Here is a 23,385-nt window from a genome sequence, read left to right as displayed (position 1 = left end):
AACTTGATGAATTCCATACTTCTTTGCAATTCTAATATCATTTGATTGTATGGTCTATGAAAGGAAATTCAGATTTTTATTAGAAAAAAGTCTGCTTGGCTCTTTCCATAACTGTACTCTTAATTTTTATAAATTGGTCACCTAAAAGGTAAAATGTTTTTGCTTCATACAACTTACATTCCTTCCTGCTTAGATGAATCTGACTTGCAAACATATATGTGAAGATCGCTTATTGACTATGAGGAAGGGACTGATGTCACCCAGCAAGAGCTTACTAACCTAAATCTTGAGGCAATTACTCCAATTTTTATTGTAAATTCCCTGCAGAAATTCTGAAGTCTTTATTTGTGGAGCCTATTAGTTGGACTAGAAAAGATGTTTTGTATGTATGTGTTTTTACAGTTAGCAAATTGATTTAGAGTGCTTTAGAATTGACCCCTTCTTCCATGGTATTTGCCTAAGACAACTCCATTAGACTTGGAAGGATATGCATGATATTGGTGTTTCTACTTTTCTGTTTCAAATGCTGTGGTTTCTTTGTTTTTGTTTTTTGAGATGGAGTCTCCCTCTGTCACTAAGGCTGGAGTGCAGTGGCGTGATCTCAGCTCACTGCAACCTCCACCTCCCAGGTTGAAATGTTTCTCCTGCCTCAGCCTTCCGAGTAGCTGGGATTACAAGTGTGCACCACGCCCAGCTAATTTTTTTTTTGGTAATTTTAGTAGAGACAGGATTTCACCACTGTTGGCCAGGCTGGTCTCGAACTCCTGATCTCAAGTATCTGACCTCCTCAGCCTCCCAAAACGCTGGGATTACAGACGTGAGCCATCGCGCTCAGCCTCAATTTCTGTGCTTTCTAGGAGTTTATAAGTCATCATTACTTTGACTAAGTAAAAAGAAGTTTTTCTATTTATGACAAAAGGGAAGGTATGCCACACACAAAGTACACTGTGTGTGATCCCTTTTCCATATTCATCACCAGATGGGTTTTCCCCTTCCTGCTTCCTCACCAAGCCCATCCTAGTTACTACTTACGAAGTTTTAATTTTTTGGTTGAGCTCTTGTTCTTTTCCGAGAAAAAAAAGTAGATTTCCAGCTCCATCTTTTTTACTTACCTCTTTCTTGGTGGGCTGGTGATACTGATTCCTTTTTTTTTTTTTTTTTTTTCTTTTTGAGACGGAGTCTCGCTCTTTCGCCCAGGCTGGAGTGCAGTGGCCGGATCTCAGCTCACTGCAAGCTCCGCCTCCAGGGTTCGGGCCATTCTCCTGTCTCAGCCTCCTGAGTAGCTGGGACTACAGGCGCCCGCCACCTCGCCTGGCTAGTTTTTTGTATTTTTTAGTAGAGACGGGGTTTCACCATGTTAGCCAGGATGGTCTCGATCTCCTGACCTAGTGATCCTCCCGTCTCGGCCTCCCAAAGTGCTGGGATTACAGGCTTGAGCCACCGCGCCCGGCCGGCGATACTGATTCTTTGATGCTCTTTTATGTATGATTGAAAGTGATTTAGGCTAACATTCATAGTTCAACCTAGATAACATCTATTAGCAATCACCATTTCTAGCTGCTGATAGAATGCAAAAAAAGCAGTGGGTTCAAGTTGAGTCTTTTCAGCTTATTGTGGCATCAAGTTAGCTTTGAGCTGTTTTGGAGCTAAAGAGAGAGAGAAATCCTTTGATCTCTTTGAGAAAGGGCAGGAAATCATCAAATCTGATTCAAAAGCAGAATTTGAAAATAAACTATAAGAAAAATCTCAATATGAGGAAAAACTAATATAAATTCTGAATGAGAAAAGGGAAAAGATTAAATAAAATTTACCTGTATCCTAGGTGACCAAACTATTACTTTGTTTTGGGAAAACAAAGCTGTTTTACTTTTCCAGTTTTCATGCTGACAGAATAGAACAATAGTGATAAATCCAAAGTAACAGATGCTTTAAAACCCGTGTTTTGGCATTGGAATTTTTGTACCTTTAGTTAATTTTAAGTGGTTCTGATAGTCTGAATGTTAATTTTAAATAATGAAAGTGCTGATTTTTGTTATCTCATCCTAACCCCAGTTTAACTTTTCCTTGCTGCTTATTCTGAACCAAAATGTTGTACAGCCCTCTGAGATTTTATGTCCATGGGTGGGGTGCATGGGGCTTACAGCTAAGTGTTGATGATGATTTGGAGGAACCAACAGTATTTTTATTATAACCTCAGTTTTGTGTATATGTAATCATATGTGTCTAAATATACATGCAGAATATCAAAGAAAAGACTAGATGCAAGTGCAACAAAATATCGAGATGTTACCTCTACTTAGTGGTAATGCAGGAATATATTTCTGTAGACTTTTCTGTATTTCCTGAAATTTCTACAATGAGCATATAAAGCTTTAATATTAGAAGACTTTTTTTAAGTGACCAGTAAGTGTGAAATTTCAGTAAAACAATTGTTTAATCATAGGCATGATTGCAAGTTGACTAAATAAAAGCATACTGTTTGCTGAAAGTGGGAGGAATCCTTAATAGTGCACGTGCACATAGTAGTTTTCATAGTTCACATACGTTACAACATTCATTCCTCCATTTTAATAAAGGAAGAGGAAACTGACCCTCAGAGAAGTTAACTAACTTTTGCTCTCCATAATCCACATTAGTTAATAGAAAGACTGTTGCAGGAAACAGGCTGAGAAGGGCACTTACAGAAGAGTAATCCTTTGATCTAGTTGAGAAAGGATTAATCCAGGTATGGATTAACCTGGATTAACACCTGGGTATGGGCAACTCTCTAACCGCTGGTTTGAAGTTGACTCTAAGGATATGGAAAGGTTGCACCAGGCCAGGCACAGTGGCTCACGCCTGTAATCCCAGCACTTTGGGAGGCTGAGGCGGGCAGATCACCTGAGGTCAGGAGTTCGAGACCAGCCTGACCAACGTGGTGAAACCCCGTCTCTACTGAAAATACAAAATTAGCCGGGCATGGTGGTACACACTTGTAATTCCAGCTACTCAGGAGGCTGAGGCAGGAGAACTGCTTGAACCCGGGAGAGGGAGGTTGCAGTGAGCCAAGATGATGCCACTGCACTCCAGCCTGGGTGATAGAACAAGACTGTCAAAAAAAAAAAAAAAAAAAAGAGGTTGCACCAGAGCCATCTGGGCCTAGGGGCAGCCAGGGTCCTCCAGATCCAGTCAGTTTGTTGGGTCCTGGCACTACACAGTCAATGGAATGTCAGTGGATAGGGTCCAAAAAGAGACTTCAGTTAAAACAGTAGAAAACAGAAGAACATCCTCACCTGTTTGTTTTTGCCCTCACCCCTGAATTTCTCCAGACTGGAAAGTTCAAGGCATAGGAAAATTGTTTTTAGAAATCCACATGGACATTCGAGTGCCTACTGAGTATTCTATATGTGTGAACATTAACAAAGTTATTTTCATCTTAATTACGAATCTGCACCAGTAATGACTGACTCTGTGTCTCTCCTATTCAGATTGTGTCTGCAGTTCAATACTGCCATCAGAAACGGATCGTACATCGAGACCTCAAGGTAAGTAGAAGTGCCTCACTCTCAGTGTATGCTCTGTCTGTATGTGTGCAGTTCTCTCAGTGGTCATTACACAAATGAGGTGTAGATTAGACTTACTAACATTTTTTAAAATCCCACAATAATTGAATCCTCTTAATCAAGTTATAGGAAAGAGCATTAAAAATAAAGAAAAATAAAGTTTATTGAAAGTATTTTACATTTCAGTTAAGGTGACTGGTGGTTGATCTCTGGAGGACAGTCATCACACAACCAAACAAATGGGGGCCTCCAGAAATGTATGGTCGCACCCACAGCATCCTCAGTGCCACCTGGCATTCATTTCTGCTGTTTTCATCAGCATTCTCTCCCGTTAACAGCAGTGCCCGTTTTAGACCTCTTTCAAGGTCCTCAGCCTCTGCCCTCACTCTGGCATAGGATGAGGTTTCGTATTACATAGAGAAAATAGAAAACACAAGGCAGAAACTCTCATTTTCTACCAGGCCCTCAAACCTACCTTCACCTACCCACATCCATCACTTCTTTCCATCCTGTTACAGGAGAGTGGGGTGCTTCTGCTCTGAGCTCTGGGTCCTGATTCCCTCTGGGGGCTGTGCTCTGTCTGATGCCTCTTTTCTCTCCATTTGTTTATTCACTCTCCCTCTCTACTTGCCTTTCACCAGCAGCATTTACACATGCTCAAGTCTACTTTTTTTTTAAAAAAAAACTAAAAAGCCATCCCTGTTCCCCTTCCAGATACACGTTTTTTCTCTCTTCCCCTTCATAGCCATATTTCTCTAAACATTTCCTAGATTCTGTGTCTTAACTTGGCATTCATCTTCGCTCTCCCCTCACGTAATTGTCATTGACTTGCTTGTTCTCTGCACCCGCCCCTAGAGCATTCACATGCACTCTCTCAGCTTCAGTAGCCAACTGTATGCTGATGGTCCCAAATCCATTCCTGCGGCCAGAGCACTCTTCTGGGATCCAGGACCCAGCTGAGCAAAGCGTATCTTCATGTAAACATCCATTGGGTGCAGCAGGTTCAAAGCCTATAAACATGAATGTTCACTTCTCATTCAGGTGACTAATGTCCCTCAGGTGCCTTACTCTCCTGTACTACCACTCAGTCACCAAGTCCTTTTGCTGCTCTGTTCCAAATATCTCTTAAGCTCACTCTTTTATGCCCCTGTTACACTATCCAAGGCCAGACCATCATTATCTCATAGTTGATTTCGACACTACTTTCTTACCTGTTCTTCTCTGCTTCTAGTGCCTCTTCTTCCCATGTATTTTTTCTACACTGCACACAGAATGGTCTTTTAAGGAAACACAAACAAGATGGTCATTTCTCTGCTTGAACAACTCTTCAGTGGCTTCCCATTGCTCTTACAATGAAAACTCAAACTTCTCAAGTACAGTCCTTTGTGATCAAGCCCTGACCATCTCCCCAGCCCCCTCTACACATCTCTATCCCACATACTGTCTTTCAGTTTCTTGTGTGAAACATGCTCTGTCTCACATGGGTTCTCACACTCTTTATTCTGCCTGAAATATCCCTCATCAACACATCCATTGTGATCAGATGCACCTTCTGGTGCTTTGATCGCACGTCGTCTGGGAAGCCATCCACACCTTTCAGTGCCAACCCACAACTCCCTGTGCCTCTTCAGTTATGGCATTTGTGTCTCAGGACAGCTGCTTATCATTCTGCCTCTTCTAAACTGTGAGCTGTTAAGGTTTTATCTGTCTTGTTCATCATTATCCATCCAGACATTCATATAGCATCTGCTGTGGAGTAGCCACATAGAAAATAGGAAATGTTTGTTAAAATAAAGTGACTAGGCCGGGTGTGGTGGCTCAAGCCTGTAATCCCAGCACTTTGGGAGGCTGAGGCGGGCGGATCAGGAGATTGAGACCATCCTGGCTAACATGGTGAAACGCCGTCTCTACTAAAAATACAAAAAGAAATTAGTCGGGCATGGTGGCGGGCGCCTGTAGTCCCAGCTACTCTGGGGGCTGAGGCAGGAGAATGGCGTGAACCCGGGAAGCCGAGCTTGCAGTGAGCCGAGATGGTGCCACTGCACTCCAGCCTGGGCGACAGAGCGAGACTCCGTCTCAAAAAAAAAATAAAATAAAGTGACTGTGATTTGTCGCTCTCTTTTTTTTTTTTTTTTTTTGAGGCAGAGTCTCGCTCTGTCGCCCTGGCTGGAGTGCAGTGGTGCAATCTCGGCTCACTGCAAGCTCCACCTCCCACGTTCAAGCAATTCTCCTGCCTCAACCTCTCAAGTAGCTGGGATTACAGGTGCCCACCACCACACCTGGCTGATTTTTTGTATTTTTGGTAGAGATGAGGCTTCACCATGTTGGCCAGACTGGTCTCCAACTCCTGACCTCAGGTGATCCACCCGCCTCAGCTTCCAGAAGTGCTGTGATTACAGGCGTGAGCCACCGCACTTAGCCGTGATTTGACTCTTGAATGAGGTTTGGGATTCTCCCCTCCTCATTAACAGCCATTTTATAGCTATTCAGCAGTTTTTATGAAATGCCCCTTTTTAAAAAAAGTTATGTATTTTTTGAGACAGGGTTTTACTCTGTCACCCAGGCTGGAGTGCAGTGGCACAATCATAGCTCATTGCAGCCTCAAACTCCCAGGCTTAAGAGATCCTCCCACATAAGCCTTCCAAGTAGCTGGGATTACAGACGTGTGCCACCATACCCAGCTAATTTTATTTTATTTTTTTTTTTGTAGAGAAGGGGTCTCACTATATTGCCCAAGGTGGTCTCGAACTCCTGGGCCCAAGTGAGCCACTTGTACCTGGCCCTGCCCCTACCCCTGCCCCATATTATTCTTGTTTTTTGTTTTTGAGATGGAGTATCACTCTGTCGCCCAGGCTGGAGTGCAGTGGCACGATCTCAGCTCACTGCAACCTCCCCCTCCCGGGTTCAAGCAGTTCTCCTGCCTCAGCCTCCTTAGTAGCTGGGATTACAGGTGTGTACCACCATGCCCAGCTGATTTTTGTATTTTTAGTAAAGACAGGGTTTCACCATGTTGACTAGGCTGGTCTCAAACTCCTGGCCTCAGATGATTCGGCCACCTCGGCCTCCCAAAGTGCTGGGATTATAGGTATGAGCCACCGTGCCCGGCCCCCATATTATTATTATTATTATTAATTGAAAAAAAAATGTCAAGATTTTTCTTGATCTTGGGACATTGATGTTTAAATTAGTGCTAGAATTAATCTATACTTCATGTTTATTATTGTTAGTTATAAAATAAGGAGCTCTAACTTGTCTCCTGTTTTTGTCTGTAGAAAGAATGTTTTCACATTAATTAGGAGGTAACTTTATATCATTACAGAAAACTTTTCTGAAATGCCTAATCCTGTCGTAATTCTAATTCTATTTTGGTTAAATTTCATTTTTGTCTTCATGTTTTCCCTCTAGGCTGAAAATCTATTGTTAGATGCCGATATGAACATTAAAATAGCAGATTTCGGTTTTAGCAATGAATTTACCGTTGGCAGTAAACTCGACACGTTTTGTGGCAGTCCTCCATACGCAGCACCTGAGCTCTTCCAGGGCAAGAAATACGACGGGCCAGAAGTGGATGTATGGAGTCTGGGGGTCATTTTATACACACTAGTCAGTGGCTCACTTCCCTTTGATGGGCAAAACCTAAAGGTATAAGAAGCTGCACCCATGTACTTCACTAAACTAAAAGAAGTTTCCAAATATTGTATGGCTTAATATTTTTTAACATTGTATCAGTGGAGGGGTTTCAGGGGGTTTTTTGTGGTGCTTTGTTAACTAAACCTAAAAGGTTGACTTACTTGTTTTCTTTCCTCTCTACCTCCCCAAAGGAACTGAGAGAGAGAGTATTAAGAGGGAAATACAGAATTCCCTTCTACATGTCTACAGACTGTGAAAACCTTCTCAAACGTTTCCTGGTGCTAAATCCAATTAAACGCGGCACTCTAGAGGTAATCATGTAGGTGGAAACAAGCAACAACTTTGGAGAGTCTTTAGAGTGGCCTTAGGTCTTTGCTTGATTTGTATGCCCTACTGGATACATCCTGCGGCTTCTTAAGGAAGAATTAAAACATTAAAAAAAATATTTTTGAGTTTATGTTTTGAACGATAGTCAATGAAATGTTGAAAATAAATTTTTGTAAATATTATGGTTATCAGAATATTTCATTTTACTCTGCTAATGAACAGTTTACCTTTTTTAGCAAATCATGAAGGACAGGTGGATCAATGCAGGGCATGAAGAAGATGAACTGAAACCATTCGTTGAACCAGAGCTAGACATCTCAGACCAAAAAAGAATAGGTAATGACTCCATGCCTGCATGTTCATGTGTAGTTGTCTAAGTAACACATTTCTGTTTTGACTCATGTCTGTGCCTAAAATGTGAATAATGGAAAGTTAAGCACAAGTTATATGAACAGTTTATCTGTTCTGTCATATTTAGGAACGTAACTACCTGTAGTTTCCAGTAACTCTGAAACAAGTGCCCATTTATGTTAGAAAATGTATGTAATATGTCATCTTTTAGGTCAAATGAAAATTACTTTACCCTATAAAAGAATGATTTCTGGCTGGGCACAGTGGCTCATGCCTGTAATCCCAGCACTTTGGGAGGCCGACGTGGGCAGATCACCTGAGGTCAGGAGGTCGAGACCAGCCTGACCAACATGCGGAAACCCCATCTCTACTAAAAATACAAAATTAGCTGAGTGTGGTGGCGCATGCCTGTAATCCCAGCTACTTGGGAGGCTGAGGCAGGAGAATTGCTTGAATCTGGGAGGTGGAGGTTGCGGTGAGCCGAAATCACGCCATTGCACTCCATCCTGGGCAACAAGAGCAAAACTCTGTCTCAAAAAAAAAAAAAAGGATGATTTCTTACCCAAACAAAACACATAAACTGTATTATGCCTTTCTTTTAGATATTATGGTGGGAATGGGATATTCACAAGAAGAAATTCAAGAATCTCTTAGTAAAATGAAATATGATGAAATCACAGCTACATATTTGTTACTGGGGAGAAAATCTTCAGAGGTAAGAGTAATCAGAGAGAAAGAGCTGAAATACCCTTTATGTAATTATTAGTTTATATAAACTGTTTTCTTAGTTTTTATCTTTTGAATATTTGTAACATTTGATACATCATTTTTTAGCTTTACCTGCAAATAGCAAATCTAAATCCTATGACTATTATAAGCTATTTTAACTTAACCCTTAATGATGGATATTGACCAGGTGTGGTGGCTCACACCTGTAATCCCAGCACTTTGGGAGACCAAGGTGGACAGATCACTTGAGACCAGGAGTTTGAGACCAGACTGGCCAACATAGGGAAACTCTGTCTCTGCTAAAACAAACAAACAAACAAACAGAAAATTAGCCGGATGTGTTGGCGCGTACCTGTAATCCCAGCTACTTGGGAGGCTGGGGCAAGAGAACCACTTGACCCTGAGAGGCGGAGGTTGCGGTGAGCCAAGATCGCACCACTGCACTACAGCCTGGGTGACAGAGTGAGACTATGTCTCAAAAAAAAAAAAAGATGGATATTATCATAAACCTGGTCTTTCATAAATTAACCTATAGTCATTAATAGCTTAGAAATGACGTAAAGCATCAGATGAAGTAAATAGAGCATTTAAAGTTAAATTTGAGAAAGCCTGGGAAGAAAATCACACATACATTACCTTTAATGTCTTTCCAGCAGTCAGAAAACTGCTTTTACTTGAGTTTAGGGTTGTCATTTTTGTACGTTGTGATTCCTCCTCTCTCTGAATGAACGGTTTATGAGAGGTCTGTGTTAATGAAAAGTTTAACTTCCTAATAAACCATTTGGGTTCGTGTTGTGGTTTGCTCTGTTTTTCTCATTTTCTCTTAGCTGGATGCTAGTGATTCCAGTTCTAGCAGCAATCTTTCACTTGCTAAGGTTAGGCCAAGCAGTGATCTCAACAACAGTACTGGCCAGTCTCCTCACCACAAAGTGCAGAGAAGTGTTTCTTCAAGCCAGAAGCAAAGACGCTACAGTGACCATGGTAAGTTTTGGAGTATCCCAGTGCCTTCTCTTAGAGTCCAGGCAAGAGGTCTCCTAGCACTGGGAAACATTCTCTTGCTCAGAGCTTGGCTTGATGTCTTTTCTTGGCATTTATTTATTTATTTATTTATTTCCTTCCTTCCCTTTTTTCTTTTCTTTTTTCTTTTCTTTCTTTTTTTTTTTTCTTTGAGACAGAGTCTCACTCTGTTGCCCAGGCTGGAGTGCAGTGGCACAATTTTGGCTCAGTGCAGCCTCCACCTCCCAAGTTCAAGCAATTCTCCTGCCTCAGCCTCCCGAGTATCTGGGACTACAGGCATGTACCACCATGCCTGGCTAAGTTTCGTATTTTTAGTAGAGATGGGGTTTCACCGCATTTGGCCAGGCTGGTCTTCAGCTCCTGGCCTCAAGTGATCTGCCCACCTCGGCCTCCCAAAGTGCTGGGATTACAGGCATGAGCCACCATGCCTGGCCAGCATTTTTTCTTAGTCTTCCTGCAGGTGCTTCCATGATTACATATTACTTCAAGGCTCTGTTCTTCTTTGTACATTCAGTAGATTTTTGCTGGATAAAGCTTAGTTGAGTGGAAACCTTTCCACTTGCCATTCTAGAACCTCTGCTTTAATCTGTAGTTTTTCTTTTTTCTTTCTTTCTTTTTTTTTTTTTTTTTTTTAATGGAGATGGGGGTCTCACTGTGTTGCCCAAACTGGTCTCAAACTCCCAAGTTCAAGTGATTCTCTCACCTCAGCCTCCTAAAGTGCTAGGATTACAGGCATGAGCCACCATGCCCAGCACTAACTCTATAGTTCTATTTACTCTCTTCACCTCTGCATTGGATTTACTTTGTAGAGTAGCACTGTCCAGTAGAACTTTCTGTGATCATTACAGTTTCGTATATCTGTGCTGTCCAGTTCAGTAGCTACTGGACACTTGTGACTATCAAGTACTTGAACTGAGGAAATTATTTTTACCCTTTTTATTTTTATTTTTTTAATTTTTTTTTTATTTATTTATTTTTGAGATGAAATCTGGCTCTGTCGCCCAGGCTGGAGTGCAGTGGCGTGATCTTGGCTCACTGCAACCTCCATCTCCCAGGTTCCAGCGATTCTCCTGCTCAGCCTCCTGAGTAGCTGGGATTACAGGTGTGCACAACCATGCCTGGCTAATTTTTGTATTTTTTAATAGAGACAGGGTTTCACCATATTGGCCAGGCTGGTCTTGAACTTGTGAGCTCAAGCAGTCCGCTCACCTTGGCCTCTCAAAAGTGCTGGGATTACAGGCACACACCACCACACCTGGCCAATTTTTGTATTTTTAATAGAGATGGGATTTCACCATGTTGGCCAGGCTGGTCTAGAACTCCTGACCTCAGATGATCCACCCACCTTGGCCTCCCAAAGTGCTGGGATTACAGGTTTGAGCCTGTAATTGGCCTGGCTGGCCGATTTTTACCCTTTTAAAATTTTACTGGCCGGACGCGGTGGCTCACGCCTATAATTCCAGCACCTTGGGAGGCCGAGGCGTATGGATCACGAGGTCAGGAGTTCAAGACCAGCCTGACCAACATGGTGAAACCCCATCTTTACTAAAAATAAAAAAATTAGCGGCTGGGCGCGGTGGCTCAAGCCTGTAATCCCAGCACTTTGGGAGGCCAAGACAGGTGGATCACGAGGTCAGGAGATCGAGACCATCCTGGCTACCACGGTGAAACCCCGTCTCTACTAAAAAATACAAAAAACTAGCCGGGCGAGGTGGCAGGCGCCTGTAATCCCAGCTACTCAGGAGGCTGAGGTGGGAGAATTGCTTGAACCCGGGAGGCAAAAGTTGCAGTGAGCCAAGATCGTGCCACTGCACTCCATCCAGCCTGGTGACAGAGTGAAACTCCATCTCAAAAATAATAATAATAATGATAATTTTTTTTTACTTTAGTGTGTGTGTGTATATATATATATAGCCAGTTGTGGCCAGTAACTATCATAATGGACAGGGCAGCCCGGGAGAATATAAGGAACCTCAGTTTTGCCTTAATTAAATGTTTTACTGTGTCATTCTCATCCATACTCTTGCTGTTAGTGTGGTTAAGCCACCCTCCCTTTTAAACTTCACCTAGAAGCCAGTCCTTTATGAGACATAAGACCCCCAAAGGATAGGCTTACCAGGCTCTACGGTTGCTCTGCCTTCAAGGCAGCCTGTGTGTCAGAGTCCTGAGGCCAGCATGTGTGTTTACTCGCCCATAACTATAAATGTTAACATTGCAGATATTTCCTTTAATTCTACTATTCCAGGATGCAGGAACCAAATCTATTTCTTTTTTTTTGAGACGGAGTTTCACTCCTGTCGCCCAGGCTGGAGTGCAGTGGCACGACCTGGGCTCACTGCAATGCCCGCCTCCTGGTTTCAAGCAGTTCTCCTGCCTCAGCCTCCCGAGTAGCTGGGACTACAGGCCTGCACCACAATGCCCGGCTAATTTTTTAATTTTTAGTAGGGATGGGATTTCACCACATTTGGCCAGGCTGGTCCCGAACTCCTGAACTTAGGTGATCCATCCGCCTTGGCCTCCCAAAGTGCTGGAATTACAGGCATGAGCCACTGCGCTCGGCCTCATTTTATTTCTCTTCTCTGGACATTTTCCATCTTAATACTTTCATCTTGAGATTTGACACTTAGGACTGCACAGAGCATTGTAGGTGTGGACAGTCTTTGATTTTGTACTAAAAATGATGACTCTTGGCTTGATTTCCATTTCTCTTCCTTCCGTTGCCTGCCTTTCTACATGGTTTAGACTGAAGCAACAGTGTACTAATATCACTAGTAAACCATCTACAGTGCCTGCTATTCTAGGGTATAACTGAGAGCTCAGAACTCATTCTGATATCGGGATTTATGCTCCTAGCGTTTGTAGGTGACGTGTTGATCTAGGTGTGCCTTTTTTGTGTTCATGTTAGTCACTAACGAGGGTTTCTAGTGCCTATGGACCACATGGCAATTAAATGCCCTGAAACCATCTGGTTTAAATTGTCCCTAAATCCTAGAAGAAACCTGACAACAGGATTTTCACATTTCTCTAAGGAATATGTTAGTAAGTTAGTTCTTCCTTAAGCACATAGATTCTATCCGGATTATTAGTGCCTTTTTTTCCCCCAGCTCAATTTTAGAGATAAAAAGAGCTTTAGACATGGTATTGTATACTCATCAAACCTCTTGTTTTATCTCTAAAGAAATAGACCAAGAGAGATTACCAAGTCTCCCAAGGTTACATAGTAAATGAGAAACACCTGGGGCAGAGCTCAAGCCTCCTGGTCCCAGCCCTTTGGTTTTCTCCACTGAAACACCTCATTGGAGTAGCTTTTTCATAATCCTCATCTTTCTTGGAATTTCTGAAGGCAGGCAAGCCTGTATAGCCAGGCCAACTTTCACCTCATCCTGCCTCATCTCACCTCTCTCTTCCTTTTTCCCTGCCTATGGATGTTGACCTCTGCATGGGTGCCTGCTTCTTCTCTAAAGCCACAATGTAATTTGTAGCTGTCCTTCCTAATTTGAGACCCACGTGTGAACACCCCATATGTGTGTATACACTTTTTCTGTGAATGGTGATCTTCATCTGACTTTCAAGGGGTTCTTTAGCTTGTTTTTTAAAAAATGGAAGGAAAAAAAAATCACTGTTTACCAATCAATGAGTGGTGTTGGGGCAATTTGGTAGTTCTCAAAAAAAAATTAATTTGGATCAGTTTCTCACATCTTATACAAGGATGAATTCCAATTGGAGTTAAGATACAAATATAAAAAATAAAACTATAGAAATATTGAAAGAAAACATGGGATTATTTGCTTTATAACTTGGACTGGTGAAGGTGTTTTTGTCACCCCAAACACCAGACCCATGAATTAAAAGACTTACAAATTTGATTACATAAAAATGAAATTTCTGGCCGGTTGCAGTGGCTCACGCCTATAATCCCAGCACTTTGGGAAGCCGAGGTAGGTGGATCACAAGGTCAGGAGATCAAGAACATCCTGACTAACATGGTGAAACCCTGTCTCTACTAAAAATACAAAAACAAAATTAGCCGGTCTTAGGGGAGGGCGCCTGTAGTCCTAGCTACTCGGGAGGCTGAGGCAGGAGAATGGCGTGAACCCAGGAAACGGAGCTTGTAGTGAGCCAAGATCGTGCCACTGCACTCCAGCCTGGGCAACAGAGCGAGACTCCATCTCAAAAAAAAAAAAAAAAAAAGGAAAAAGAAATTTCTGTGTGACATATCCATACTGTGGACTACTACTCACAATAAAAAGGAACAGGCCTGGTGTGGTGGCTCACGCCTGTAATCCTAGCACTTTGAGAGGCTGAGGCGGGCGGATCATGAGGTCAAGAGATTGAGACCATCCTGGCCAACATGGTGAAACCCTGTCTCTACTAAAAATACAAAAAATTAGCTGGGCGTGGTGGCGGGCGCCTGTAGTCCCAGCTACTTGGGAGGCTGAGGCAAGAGAATCGCTTAAACCTGGGAGGCGGAGGTTATAGTGAGCCAAGATCACGCCACTGCACTCCACAGCCACAGACCGAGACTCCGTCTGGGGGAAAAAAAAAAAAAGGAACAAACTATCATGTACACAACTCGGATCTCAAGGGAATTATATTGGGTGAAAGTACACAAAAGGTTACATTCCATGGATGCCCATTCACGTAACATTCTTGAAATGACAGAATTCTATAGATGATGAGCAGGTTAGTGGTTGCAGGGGTTTAGCAAAAGGGAGTTAAAATAAGAGGGAAGTGGCTGTGGCTATGAAAGGGTAGTCAATAGGGTCTTTGAGATGGAAATATTCTGTATCTTGACTGGTGGGGACCACATGAATCTGAACATGTAATGAAAGGGTATAGAATGAAATACACAGACTTACAAATTAGTACAAGTGAAACTGGGGAAATCTGAACGAGGTCAGTGGATTAGATCAATGTCTGTTTCTCTTCAGAATCTCAAATCTTAAAAGGTTTTATATTTTCTAAAAACAAATAAAAGTTTGAAAGTAAATCAGTAGTAACCTGAAAGTTCACAGTGTCAGTAGACCTCTCATGGTATTGGGAAGAAAGATACGCATTGAGGCTAATATCACCCTGTACTTGGTTAAGTTTTTGTTTTATATGTTAAAATTACTAAACCAAAAGCTTAGTAGTTGTTCTCCCATAAATAAACCAAAAACTTAGTTGTTCTCCCATAAATAAACTTAAGCCCTTATTTACTTTTAATTCAGTTCCAGATAGGTTTGCCATTTAGATTTTTGTCCAAGAACTAGCTCCTCCCCACTCCCGTTTTTTTGTTTGTTTTTTAAATTTATTTATTGAGACAGTTTCTCACTCTGTCACCCAAGCCACATGCAACCTCAAACTCTTGAGCTCAAGCTATCCTCCTACCTCAGTCTCCCAAAGTGTTGGAATTACAAGCGTGAGCTACCACGCACCTCCCACCTTTAATATATTTAAAATATAAATTATCTTCTGCCTTAGAAAAAACAGGCCTGGTAAAGGCCGGGCGCGGTGGCTCAAGCCTGTAATCCCAGCACTTTGGGAGGCCGAGACGGGCGGATCACGAGGTCAGGAGATTGAGACCATCCTGGTTAACACGGTGAAACCCCGTCTCTACTAAAAAATACAAAAAACTAGCCGGGCGAGGTGGCGGGCGCCTGTAGTCTCAGCTACTCGGGAGGCTGAGGCAGGAGAATGGCGTGAACCCGGGAGGCGGAGCTTGCAGTGAGCTGAGATACGGCCACTGCACTCCAGCCTGGGTGACAGAGCGAGACTCCGTCTCAAAAAAAAAAAAGAAAAAAAAAAAAAAAAAGAAAAAACAGGCCTGGTGCGGTGGCTCACTCCTGTAATCCTAGCACTTTGGGAGGCCAAGGTGGGTGGATCACGAGGTCAGGAGATAGAGACCATCCTGGCTAACACTGTGAAACCCCATTTCTACTAAAAAAAAAAAAAAAAAATTTCAAAAAAAAAAGTTAGCCAGCACGCGCCTGTGGTTTCCCCTACTCCGGAGGCTGAGGCTGGAGAATCTCTTGAACCTGGCAGGCAGTGGTTGCAGTGAGCCGCAATCGAGCCGCTGCACTCCTGTCTGGGTGAGAGAGCTAGACTCGGTCTCAAAAAAAAAAAAAAAAAGAAAAAAACGAGCATTTGATGCTGTCCTTTAAGATTACCACTGGATTATCATATCTGAGGCACACACTAGTTATCATGTTCATTTCCAAAATTCTTTGCACTCTGAATCTCCTGTGCTGCTGTTGGAGTCTCTATATGGTTTACTACAGGACATCAGTCTGTCATCCACATGTCCCTAGGCACATATCCCTGGACACACTCCTCCTGGAGTGGCAGGAATGACTAGTGACCTCCACCGACTTCCTCCCTGTCACTTGCATGATTCCTCTGCTTCTACACCTTCCCCTGTCTCCTCAGACTCCTGTTTATCTAGAAGATTATGAGCACTTTTAAAAAGATCTAAGATAAAACTTCAAAAGAAGTAGCCCATAAAACCGATACTTTTCTCTTCCAAAAGGTGATGGCATCTCTCCTACAAAAAGAGGATGTAATTCACTCAGATGTGCAAGATGAACTGGTTGATTCTGCTTGTTATTTGTGCATCTAATTAGTTTGAATCTATACAGTACCACCACCTTAAGGTGTTTCCAAAGGACAACTCTAAGCACTTACTATTTTTTAAGTAGAAAGTTTGGGGTATTAAGTGAAATTTCAATATTGAATTCATTGCCTAAGGCAAACATTAGATATAAGTGGGAAACATCTTAGAGGATTTTACTGTTTTACATTTTTTTAGGTGAATAGCAACCTTAGATCATCTTAGAAAATACAGTTACTGTCACAAAATAAAACTTGAAACTCTATTCAGTCATTTAAAAAGTGAACTCTTTATTTTAGCTGGACCAGCTATTCCTTCTGTTGTGGCGTATCCGAAAAGGAGTCAGACCAGCACCGCAGATAGTGACCTCAAAGAAGATGGAATTTCCTCTCGGAAGTCAAGTGGCAGTGCTGTTGGAGGAAAGGGAATTGCTCCAGCCAGTCCCATGCTTGGGAATGCAAGTAATCCCAATAAGGCGGATATTCCTGAACGCAAGAAAAGCTCCACTGTCCCTAGTGTAAGTGTTGTTGAACTGTAGAGTGGTCTTAGGGTGGTAGGGTTGGAACTGGCTGGACACCAGGTGTTCATTTTACTCCTGTGGTCTCCCGTGCCTGGAAGCTTTCTCCACTAGACAACCATGCCGAATCTTAACCTATAGAAATCCTACCTGCTGCATTGTAGGTATTTATTGTTGACACTCTTTTAGTTCATTCCTGCTGCTGTAACAAAATACCTGATACTGGCTAATTTATAAAGAAAAGACATTGATTTCCTACAATTCTGGAGGCTGAGAAGTCCAAGATGAAGGCACCAGCAAGTTCCGTGTCTGGCAAGGGCTCTGTTCTCTGCTTCCAAGATGGTGCCTTGGTGCTGGCATCCTCCAGAGGAGACGAATGCTGTGTTCTCATGTGGCTGAAGGGACAGAAGGGGTGAACTCACCCCCTCAAGCCCTTTTATAAGACACTAATCCGGCCGGGAGCGGTGGCTCACGTCTGTAATCACAGCACTTTGGGAGGCCGAGGTGGGTGGAGTTCAAGAGATCAAGAGTTCAAGACCAGCCTGGCCAAGATGGTGAAACCCCATCTCTACTAAAAATACAAAAATTAACCGGGCATGGTGGCGGATGCCTGTAATCCCAGCTACTCAGGAGGCTGAGACAGAGAATTGCTTGAACTCGGGAGTCAGAGGTTACAGTGAGCCAAGATCGCGCCACTGCACTCTAGCCTGACGACACAGCAAGACTCCTTCTCAAAAAAATAAAAAAGACACTAATCCATTCATGAAGGCAGAGCCCTCATGGCCTAAACACCTAAAAGACTCACCTCCAAATACTGTTTTCTCCTATGGGAGATAAAGCTTCAACATGAATTTTGGAGGGGACGCATTCAGAGCATAGCACACCCACCATAGACACTAGATGGTGATAGGTCCTTTATTTCAAGGGCTGGTTCCAGTTATTTCACAGACACCTGCTGAACCTTAGGTTGTCAGGTGCTGAGACATGGAAAGACCTCAGTCTAACAGGAAGTGAATGAAAACAATGACAGTGCTAACAGAAGCCTACTGTGCATACATGGGGAAGTCTGACTGCCAATGCCCCAAAGATGTGGTGTTCACACTGAGTCCTAAAAAGGCTCTAATGATGATGAGTGTTGGCTGAGTTCCTACCATGTGCCAAGGACCATGCTAAGTGCTTTTTCATGGATTTGCTACATTTTAAGGTGAAAAAAAGTTGGGTAATTGCCTGAAATTACACTGCCAGCCTGAATCCAGCTCTTAATCCCTACCTGTAACAAAATCTCCCCAGTAAATAGATAATATTTACTACATTAAATTGCATCCATTCAGCTTCAGAAACTTTTTTCTGTGTATTGAAGTGTGTTCTATCTAACCTGTTAAATAATTTGCAGAGAAGTCAACAATCTTAAGACTATTCTATAAGCACATTTTTCCCTACAGAATTAACAATGATGCAGCCCTGCCTCCAACTCCAGAAAAACGCTGGACTGAGGAGACTATGGAGAAGCCCTGTTCCTCTCTTTGAAAGCCCTTCATTGTTCCATTGTGAACTGGGTGCATAAAGGACCCCAAGGGGCTTTGCGTGCTTCATCCTCTGACCTTATGCTTAGTCGGAGTAAACCCTGTGTGAAAAGTTTATTTTGGCTTCCAAATGCCATAAAATAGGACTGTTGTTTCCATACTCCTGCAGTTACAATTCAGTCTCCAGTGTTTATTGACAATTACCAGAGAAGATGAGGGCATTGTTCCCTGCCTTCATGACCTCCCTTCCCCTTTGCTCTTGTCTGCACGCTGCCCTTCTGCAAGTCAATCATGAGTATTATCAGTCCACCCACACTAAATTACTTACAAAGGAAAAAAGGTAGTTAGCAACATTTTCTCCCATGAATCTTCGGGATTCCTGTGTACATGGTCTGCTCATGCTGTAGTAAAAGTGACTGCTTTATCTTTGTTTAAAAATTATCTGGGCCGGGCGCGGTGGCTCAAGCCTGTAGTCCCAGCACTTTGGGAGGCCGAGACGGGCGGATCACAAGGTCAGGAGATCGAGACCATCCTGGCTAACACGGTGAAACCCCGTCTCTACTAAAAAAAAAAATACAAAAACCTAGCCGGGCAAGGTGGTGGGCGTCTGTAGTCCCAGCTACTCGGGAGGCTGAGGCAGGAGAATGGCGCAAACCCGGGAGGCGGAGCTTGCAGTGAGCTGAGATCCGGCCACTGCACTCCAGTCTGGGCGACAAAGCAAGACTCTGTCTCAACAAAAAAAAAAAAAAAAAAAAAATTATCTGATACAGGCCGGGCACGGTGGCTCACGCCTGTAATCCCTGCACTTTGGGAGGCCGAGGCGGGCGGATCACGAGGTCAGGAGATCGAGACCATCCTGGCTAACACGGTGAAACCCCGTCTCTACTAAAATACAAAAAATTAGCTGGGCGCGGTAGCGGGCGCCTGTAGTCCCAGCTACTCGGGAGGCTGAGGCAGGAGAATGGCGCAAACCCGGGAGGCGGAGCTTGCAGTGAGCCGAGATGGTGCCACTGCACTCCAGCCTGGGCGACAGAGTAAAGACTCCGCCTCAAAAAAAAAAAAAAATTATCTGATAAAATTCCATAGCTATGGCTGGGCACAGTGGCTGTAATCCTTGCACTTTGGGAGGCCGAGGCGGGGCAGATCACTTGAGGTCAGGAGTTGGAGACCAGCCTGGCCAACATGGTGAAATCCCATCCCTTCTAAAAATACAAAAATTAGCCGGGTTTGGTGGTGCGCTCCTATAATCCTAGCTACTCAGGAGGCTGAGGCAAGAGAATTGCTTGAACCCAGGAGGTGGAGTTTGCAGTGAGCTGAGGTTGTGTCACTGCGCTCCAGCCTGGGTGACAGAGCAGGACTCCATCTCAAAAAATTTTAAAAATGTCCATAGCTGTGAGTTGTTCCTTGCTTTTTAGTTTTTCATTTTGGAAGTTAAATTCATGTGAATCCACATGACAATGATTAACCATTTTAAAGTGGGCGATTTGGTGGCATTTGGTACACTCACAGTATTGTGCAACCAGCACCTCTCTAGTTTCAGAACTTTTTCAGCTCCCCAGAAGGAGCATCTGTTTAGGCTGGGCACAGTGGCTTACCCCTATAATCCCAGCACTTTGGGAGGCTGAGGTGGGAGGATCACTTGAACCCAAGAATCTGAGATCAGCCTGGGCACCAAAGTGAGACCTCATCTCTATGAAAAAATTTAAAAAGAAAATAGCTGAGCATGATGATGCATACCTGTAGTACCAGCTACTTGAGAGGCTTAGGTGGGAAGATCGTTTCAGCCTAGGAGGTTGAGGCTGCAGTGAATCTTGGTCACACCACCATATTCCAGCCTGAGCAACAGAGCAAGACCCTGTCTTTAAAAAAAAAAAAAAAAGAAGAAAGGGCACGGTGACTCACGCCTGTAATCCCAGCACTTTTTTAGGAGGCCAAAGCTGGCAGATCACAAGGTCTGGCGTTTGAGACCAGCCTGGCCATCATGGTGAAACCCCATTTCTACTAAAAATACAAAAATTATCTAGGCATGGTGGCAGGCGCCTGCAATCCCAGCTGCTCGGGAGGCTGAGGCAGGAGAATCAATTGAACCCGGGAGGCGGAGGTTGTAGTGAGCCAAGATGGCGCCACTGCACTCCAGCCTGGGTGAAAGAGCAAGGCTGCATCTCAAAAAAAAAAAAAGAACACCTGTATCTCTTAGGTAATCACTTTCCATTCCTCCGCTCCCCTCCCTTCCCCTCCCGTCCCTTCCCCTCCCCTCCCTCCCCTCATGCCCTGGCAACCACCAGTCTGTGTTCTGTCTCTCTGGGTTTGCCTGTTGTGAATATTTTATATAAATGGAATCATTTCACATGTGTCCTTTTGTGTCTGCTTCTTTCTTTAACTCAGCATAATGTTTTCACGATTCATCCAAGTTGTAGCATGTATTTTTTTTCTTTTTTTTTTTTTTTTTTTGAGATGGAATTTCACTCCTGTTGCCTAGAGTGCAATGGCACGATCTTGGCTCACTGCAAACTCCACCTCCTGGGTTCAAGCAATTATCCTGCCTCAGCCTCCTGAGTAGCTGGGATTACAGGCATGCACCACCATGCCTGGCTAATTTTGTGTTTTTAGTAGAGACGGGGTTTCTCCATGTTGGTCAGTCTGGTCTCGAACTCCCGACCTCAGGTGATCTACCCGCATCAGCCTCCCAAAGTGCTGGGATTACAGGCGTGAGCCACCATGCCCAGCCTGTAGCATGTATTAGTACTTTGTTTCTTTTGGGGGTAATATTCCATTCTGTGTGTATGCCACAATTTAACTGTTCATCTGTTGATGGACATTTATATTATTTCCATGTATTTGTTAAAATGAATAATGCTACTATAAACAATTGTGTACAAATTTCTATGTGGTCTTATGTTTTAATTTCTTTTTCTTTCTTGGGGAGGAGACAAGGTCTCGCTCTGTCACCTAGGCTAGAGTACAATGGTGCAAATACGGCTCATTACAACTTTGACTTCCCAGACCCAAGAGATCCTCCCACCTCAGCCTCCCAAATAGCTGATACCACAGGCATGCGTCACCATGCCTGGCTTATTTTTTCTGTTTGTTTGTTGTGGTAGAGATGAGGTCTCCCTGTGTAGCCCAGCCAGGCTGGTCTCAAACTCCTAGGCTCAAGCAGTCCTGCCGCCTTAGCCTTCCAAAGTGCTGGGATTACAGGCATTAACCGCTGCACCTGGCTGTGTTTCCATTTTTCTCGGGTATATATCTAGGAATAAAATTGTTGAGTCATATGGTAACTCCATGTTTAATTTTTTGGTAAACTGCCGGACGGTTTTCCTCACAACTGTACCATTTTATCCAGCAATAGTGAGAGTCTCTTTTCTTCACATTCTTGCCAACAATTAATAATTATTATTATTTTATTATTTAAAGCTTTCCTAGTAGGTAGGAAGAAGTACCTCATAGTTTTTATTTGCATTTCTTTAATGACCAGTGATATTGGGCATCTTTTCATGTGCTTCTTGGCCATATGTATAGCTTGGTTTTGTTTTGTTTTGTTTTGTTTGAGACTGCATTTCACTCTTGTTGCCCAGGCTGGAGTGCAATGGTATGATCTTGGCTCACTGCAACCTCTGCCTCCCAGGTTCAAGTTATTCTCCTACTTCAGCCTCCTGAGTAGCTAGGATTACAGGCATATACCACCACGCCCAGCTAATTTTGTATTTTTAGCAGAGACGGGGTTTCTCCATGTTGGTCAGGCTGATCTGGACCTCCTCACCTCAGGAGATCCGCCCATCTTGGCCTCCCAAAGTATTGGGATTACAGGCATGAGCCACCGCGCCCGGCCATTGTATAGCTTTTTTAAAGAAATGTCTATTGAAGGTGCCCATTTTAAAATTAGGTTGTCAGGCTGGGCACCTCGGGAGGCGGAGGCAGGAGAATCACTTGAACCCAGGAAGGGGAGGTTGCAGTGAGCCGAGATGGCACCACTGCATTCCAGCATGGCGACAGAGCAAGACTCCGTCTCAAAAAAAAAAAAAAAATTAGCCAAATATGGTGGCACATGCCTGTATTCCCAGCTACTTGGGAGGCCGTGGTGGGAGGATTGCTTGATCCTGGGAGGCAGAGCCAAGATTGCTCCACTGCACTCCAGCCTAGGTGACAGAGTAAGACCTTGCCTCAAAAAATAAGTAAATAGAAGACTGGTATTCCCATTTATGTAGATAAGTTCATTTTTTCTCATAGTACTGTATTTACCAAATTAAGACAAAAATGCCCTTTTTTATAGAGTAACACAGCATCTGGTGGAATGACACGGCGAAATACTTACGTTTGCAGTGAGAGAACTACAGCTGATAGACACTCAGTGATTCAGAATGGCAAAGAAAACAGGTAGGAAATTCCACCTGTTTGTAAGAAGTTGTTTTTCCCAAGAGAAATGGAAGCATGTTGTTTACTGCTTTGTTTCTATAATCATTTCAAATTAAACTGTAAGTATTCTCTGAAGGTAAGTTAAATTTGTATACTAATTTTTAGCAAGATACTAAATTCTTTTTGTTGTCCAGAGCATCATCCTCCTGCCTGGCTGGGTATGATGATTAAAAGGATTGAGTTAAACCCAGGAGGTTTCCTAGAGGAAGTACATAGTAAGCTGTGGTTATGTTGTAGAACAGTGAATAAGGAAATGGAGATTGTCTTGTGCACATTAGTAATTTGAACAAAAGCTGAAAGTGGGGGAAGATGAAGACCTGAGGGAGAGAGCCACACCTTGGGAGAATGTACAGCACCAGGCAGCATTAAAGGTCCACAGTTTACCAGAGAGTCCAGATGGCTGAGTGTAAATAGAAACACTGGAAGCCAAGAGAAGTGGAGAGTCCAGGCTACTGAATGCTTTTATTTTGGCTGCATAGCAAGCATATATAGGATGAGCGTGATTTTAAAAAGACAATGATGTTACATGTCAATAAAGAGAGCATACTATCATGCACACCATTTTCTTGGGGTTTTGAAATAAGTAGAGTCAGTAAAATGGGATTAGATAGGTCTAGAGACTCTGAGGTGGGGGATTAGTCTTCTGGGTGGAGAGAAAAAAAAAAGAAGTGAGATTGGTAGAGAATAGTGAAATATGCTGTACTCTGTTCAGAACAAATTTCCCAGGCTGGCATGGATTTTCCTTCT

At 43.2% G+C, this 23,385-nt stretch overlaps 1 protein-coding gene across 15 annotated transcripts in view; it reads left to right on the top strand.

Moving 5' to 3' along the window:
- Positions 1-23,385, top strand: part of LOC105489812 (microtubule affinity regulating kinase 3) — a 119,306-nt gene that overhangs the window by 71,614 nt on the left and 24,307 nt on the right. For 12 of the 15 annotated variants that reach the window (XM_011754937.2, XM_011754934.2, XM_011754933.2 and 9 more), the window contains 8 exons: positions 3,468-3,524; positions 6,948-7,184; positions 7,364-7,483; positions 7,736-7,835; positions 8,453-8,565; positions 9,407-9,560; positions 16,485-16,702; positions 22,496-22,599. In XM_011754937.2, the coding sequence (XP_011753239.2) occupies positions 3,468-3,524; positions 6,948-7,184; positions 7,364-7,483; positions 7,736-7,835; positions 8,453-8,565; positions 9,407-9,560; positions 16,485-16,702; positions 22,496-22,599 (1,103 nt within the window). The remainder of the gene's footprint in view (positions 1-3,467; positions 3,525-6,947; positions 7,185-7,363; positions 7,484-7,735; positions 7,836-8,452; positions 8,566-9,406; positions 9,561-16,484; positions 16,703-22,495; positions 22,600-23,385) is intronic. The other 3 variants (XM_011754938.2, XM_011754936.2, XM_011754931.2) reach the window with 1 other exon arrangement.

This window comes from Macaca nemestrina, chromosome 7 (assembly GCF_043159975.1).
Source record: "Macaca nemestrina isolate mMacNem1 chromosome 7, mMacNem.hap1, whole genome shotgun sequence".
NCBI lineage: Eukaryota > Metazoa > Chordata > Mammalia > Primates > Cercopithecidae > Macaca > Macaca nemestrina.
The sequence above is the reverse complement of the archived record's forward strand: the minus strand, read 5'-3'. Positions and strand labels throughout refer to the sequence as shown.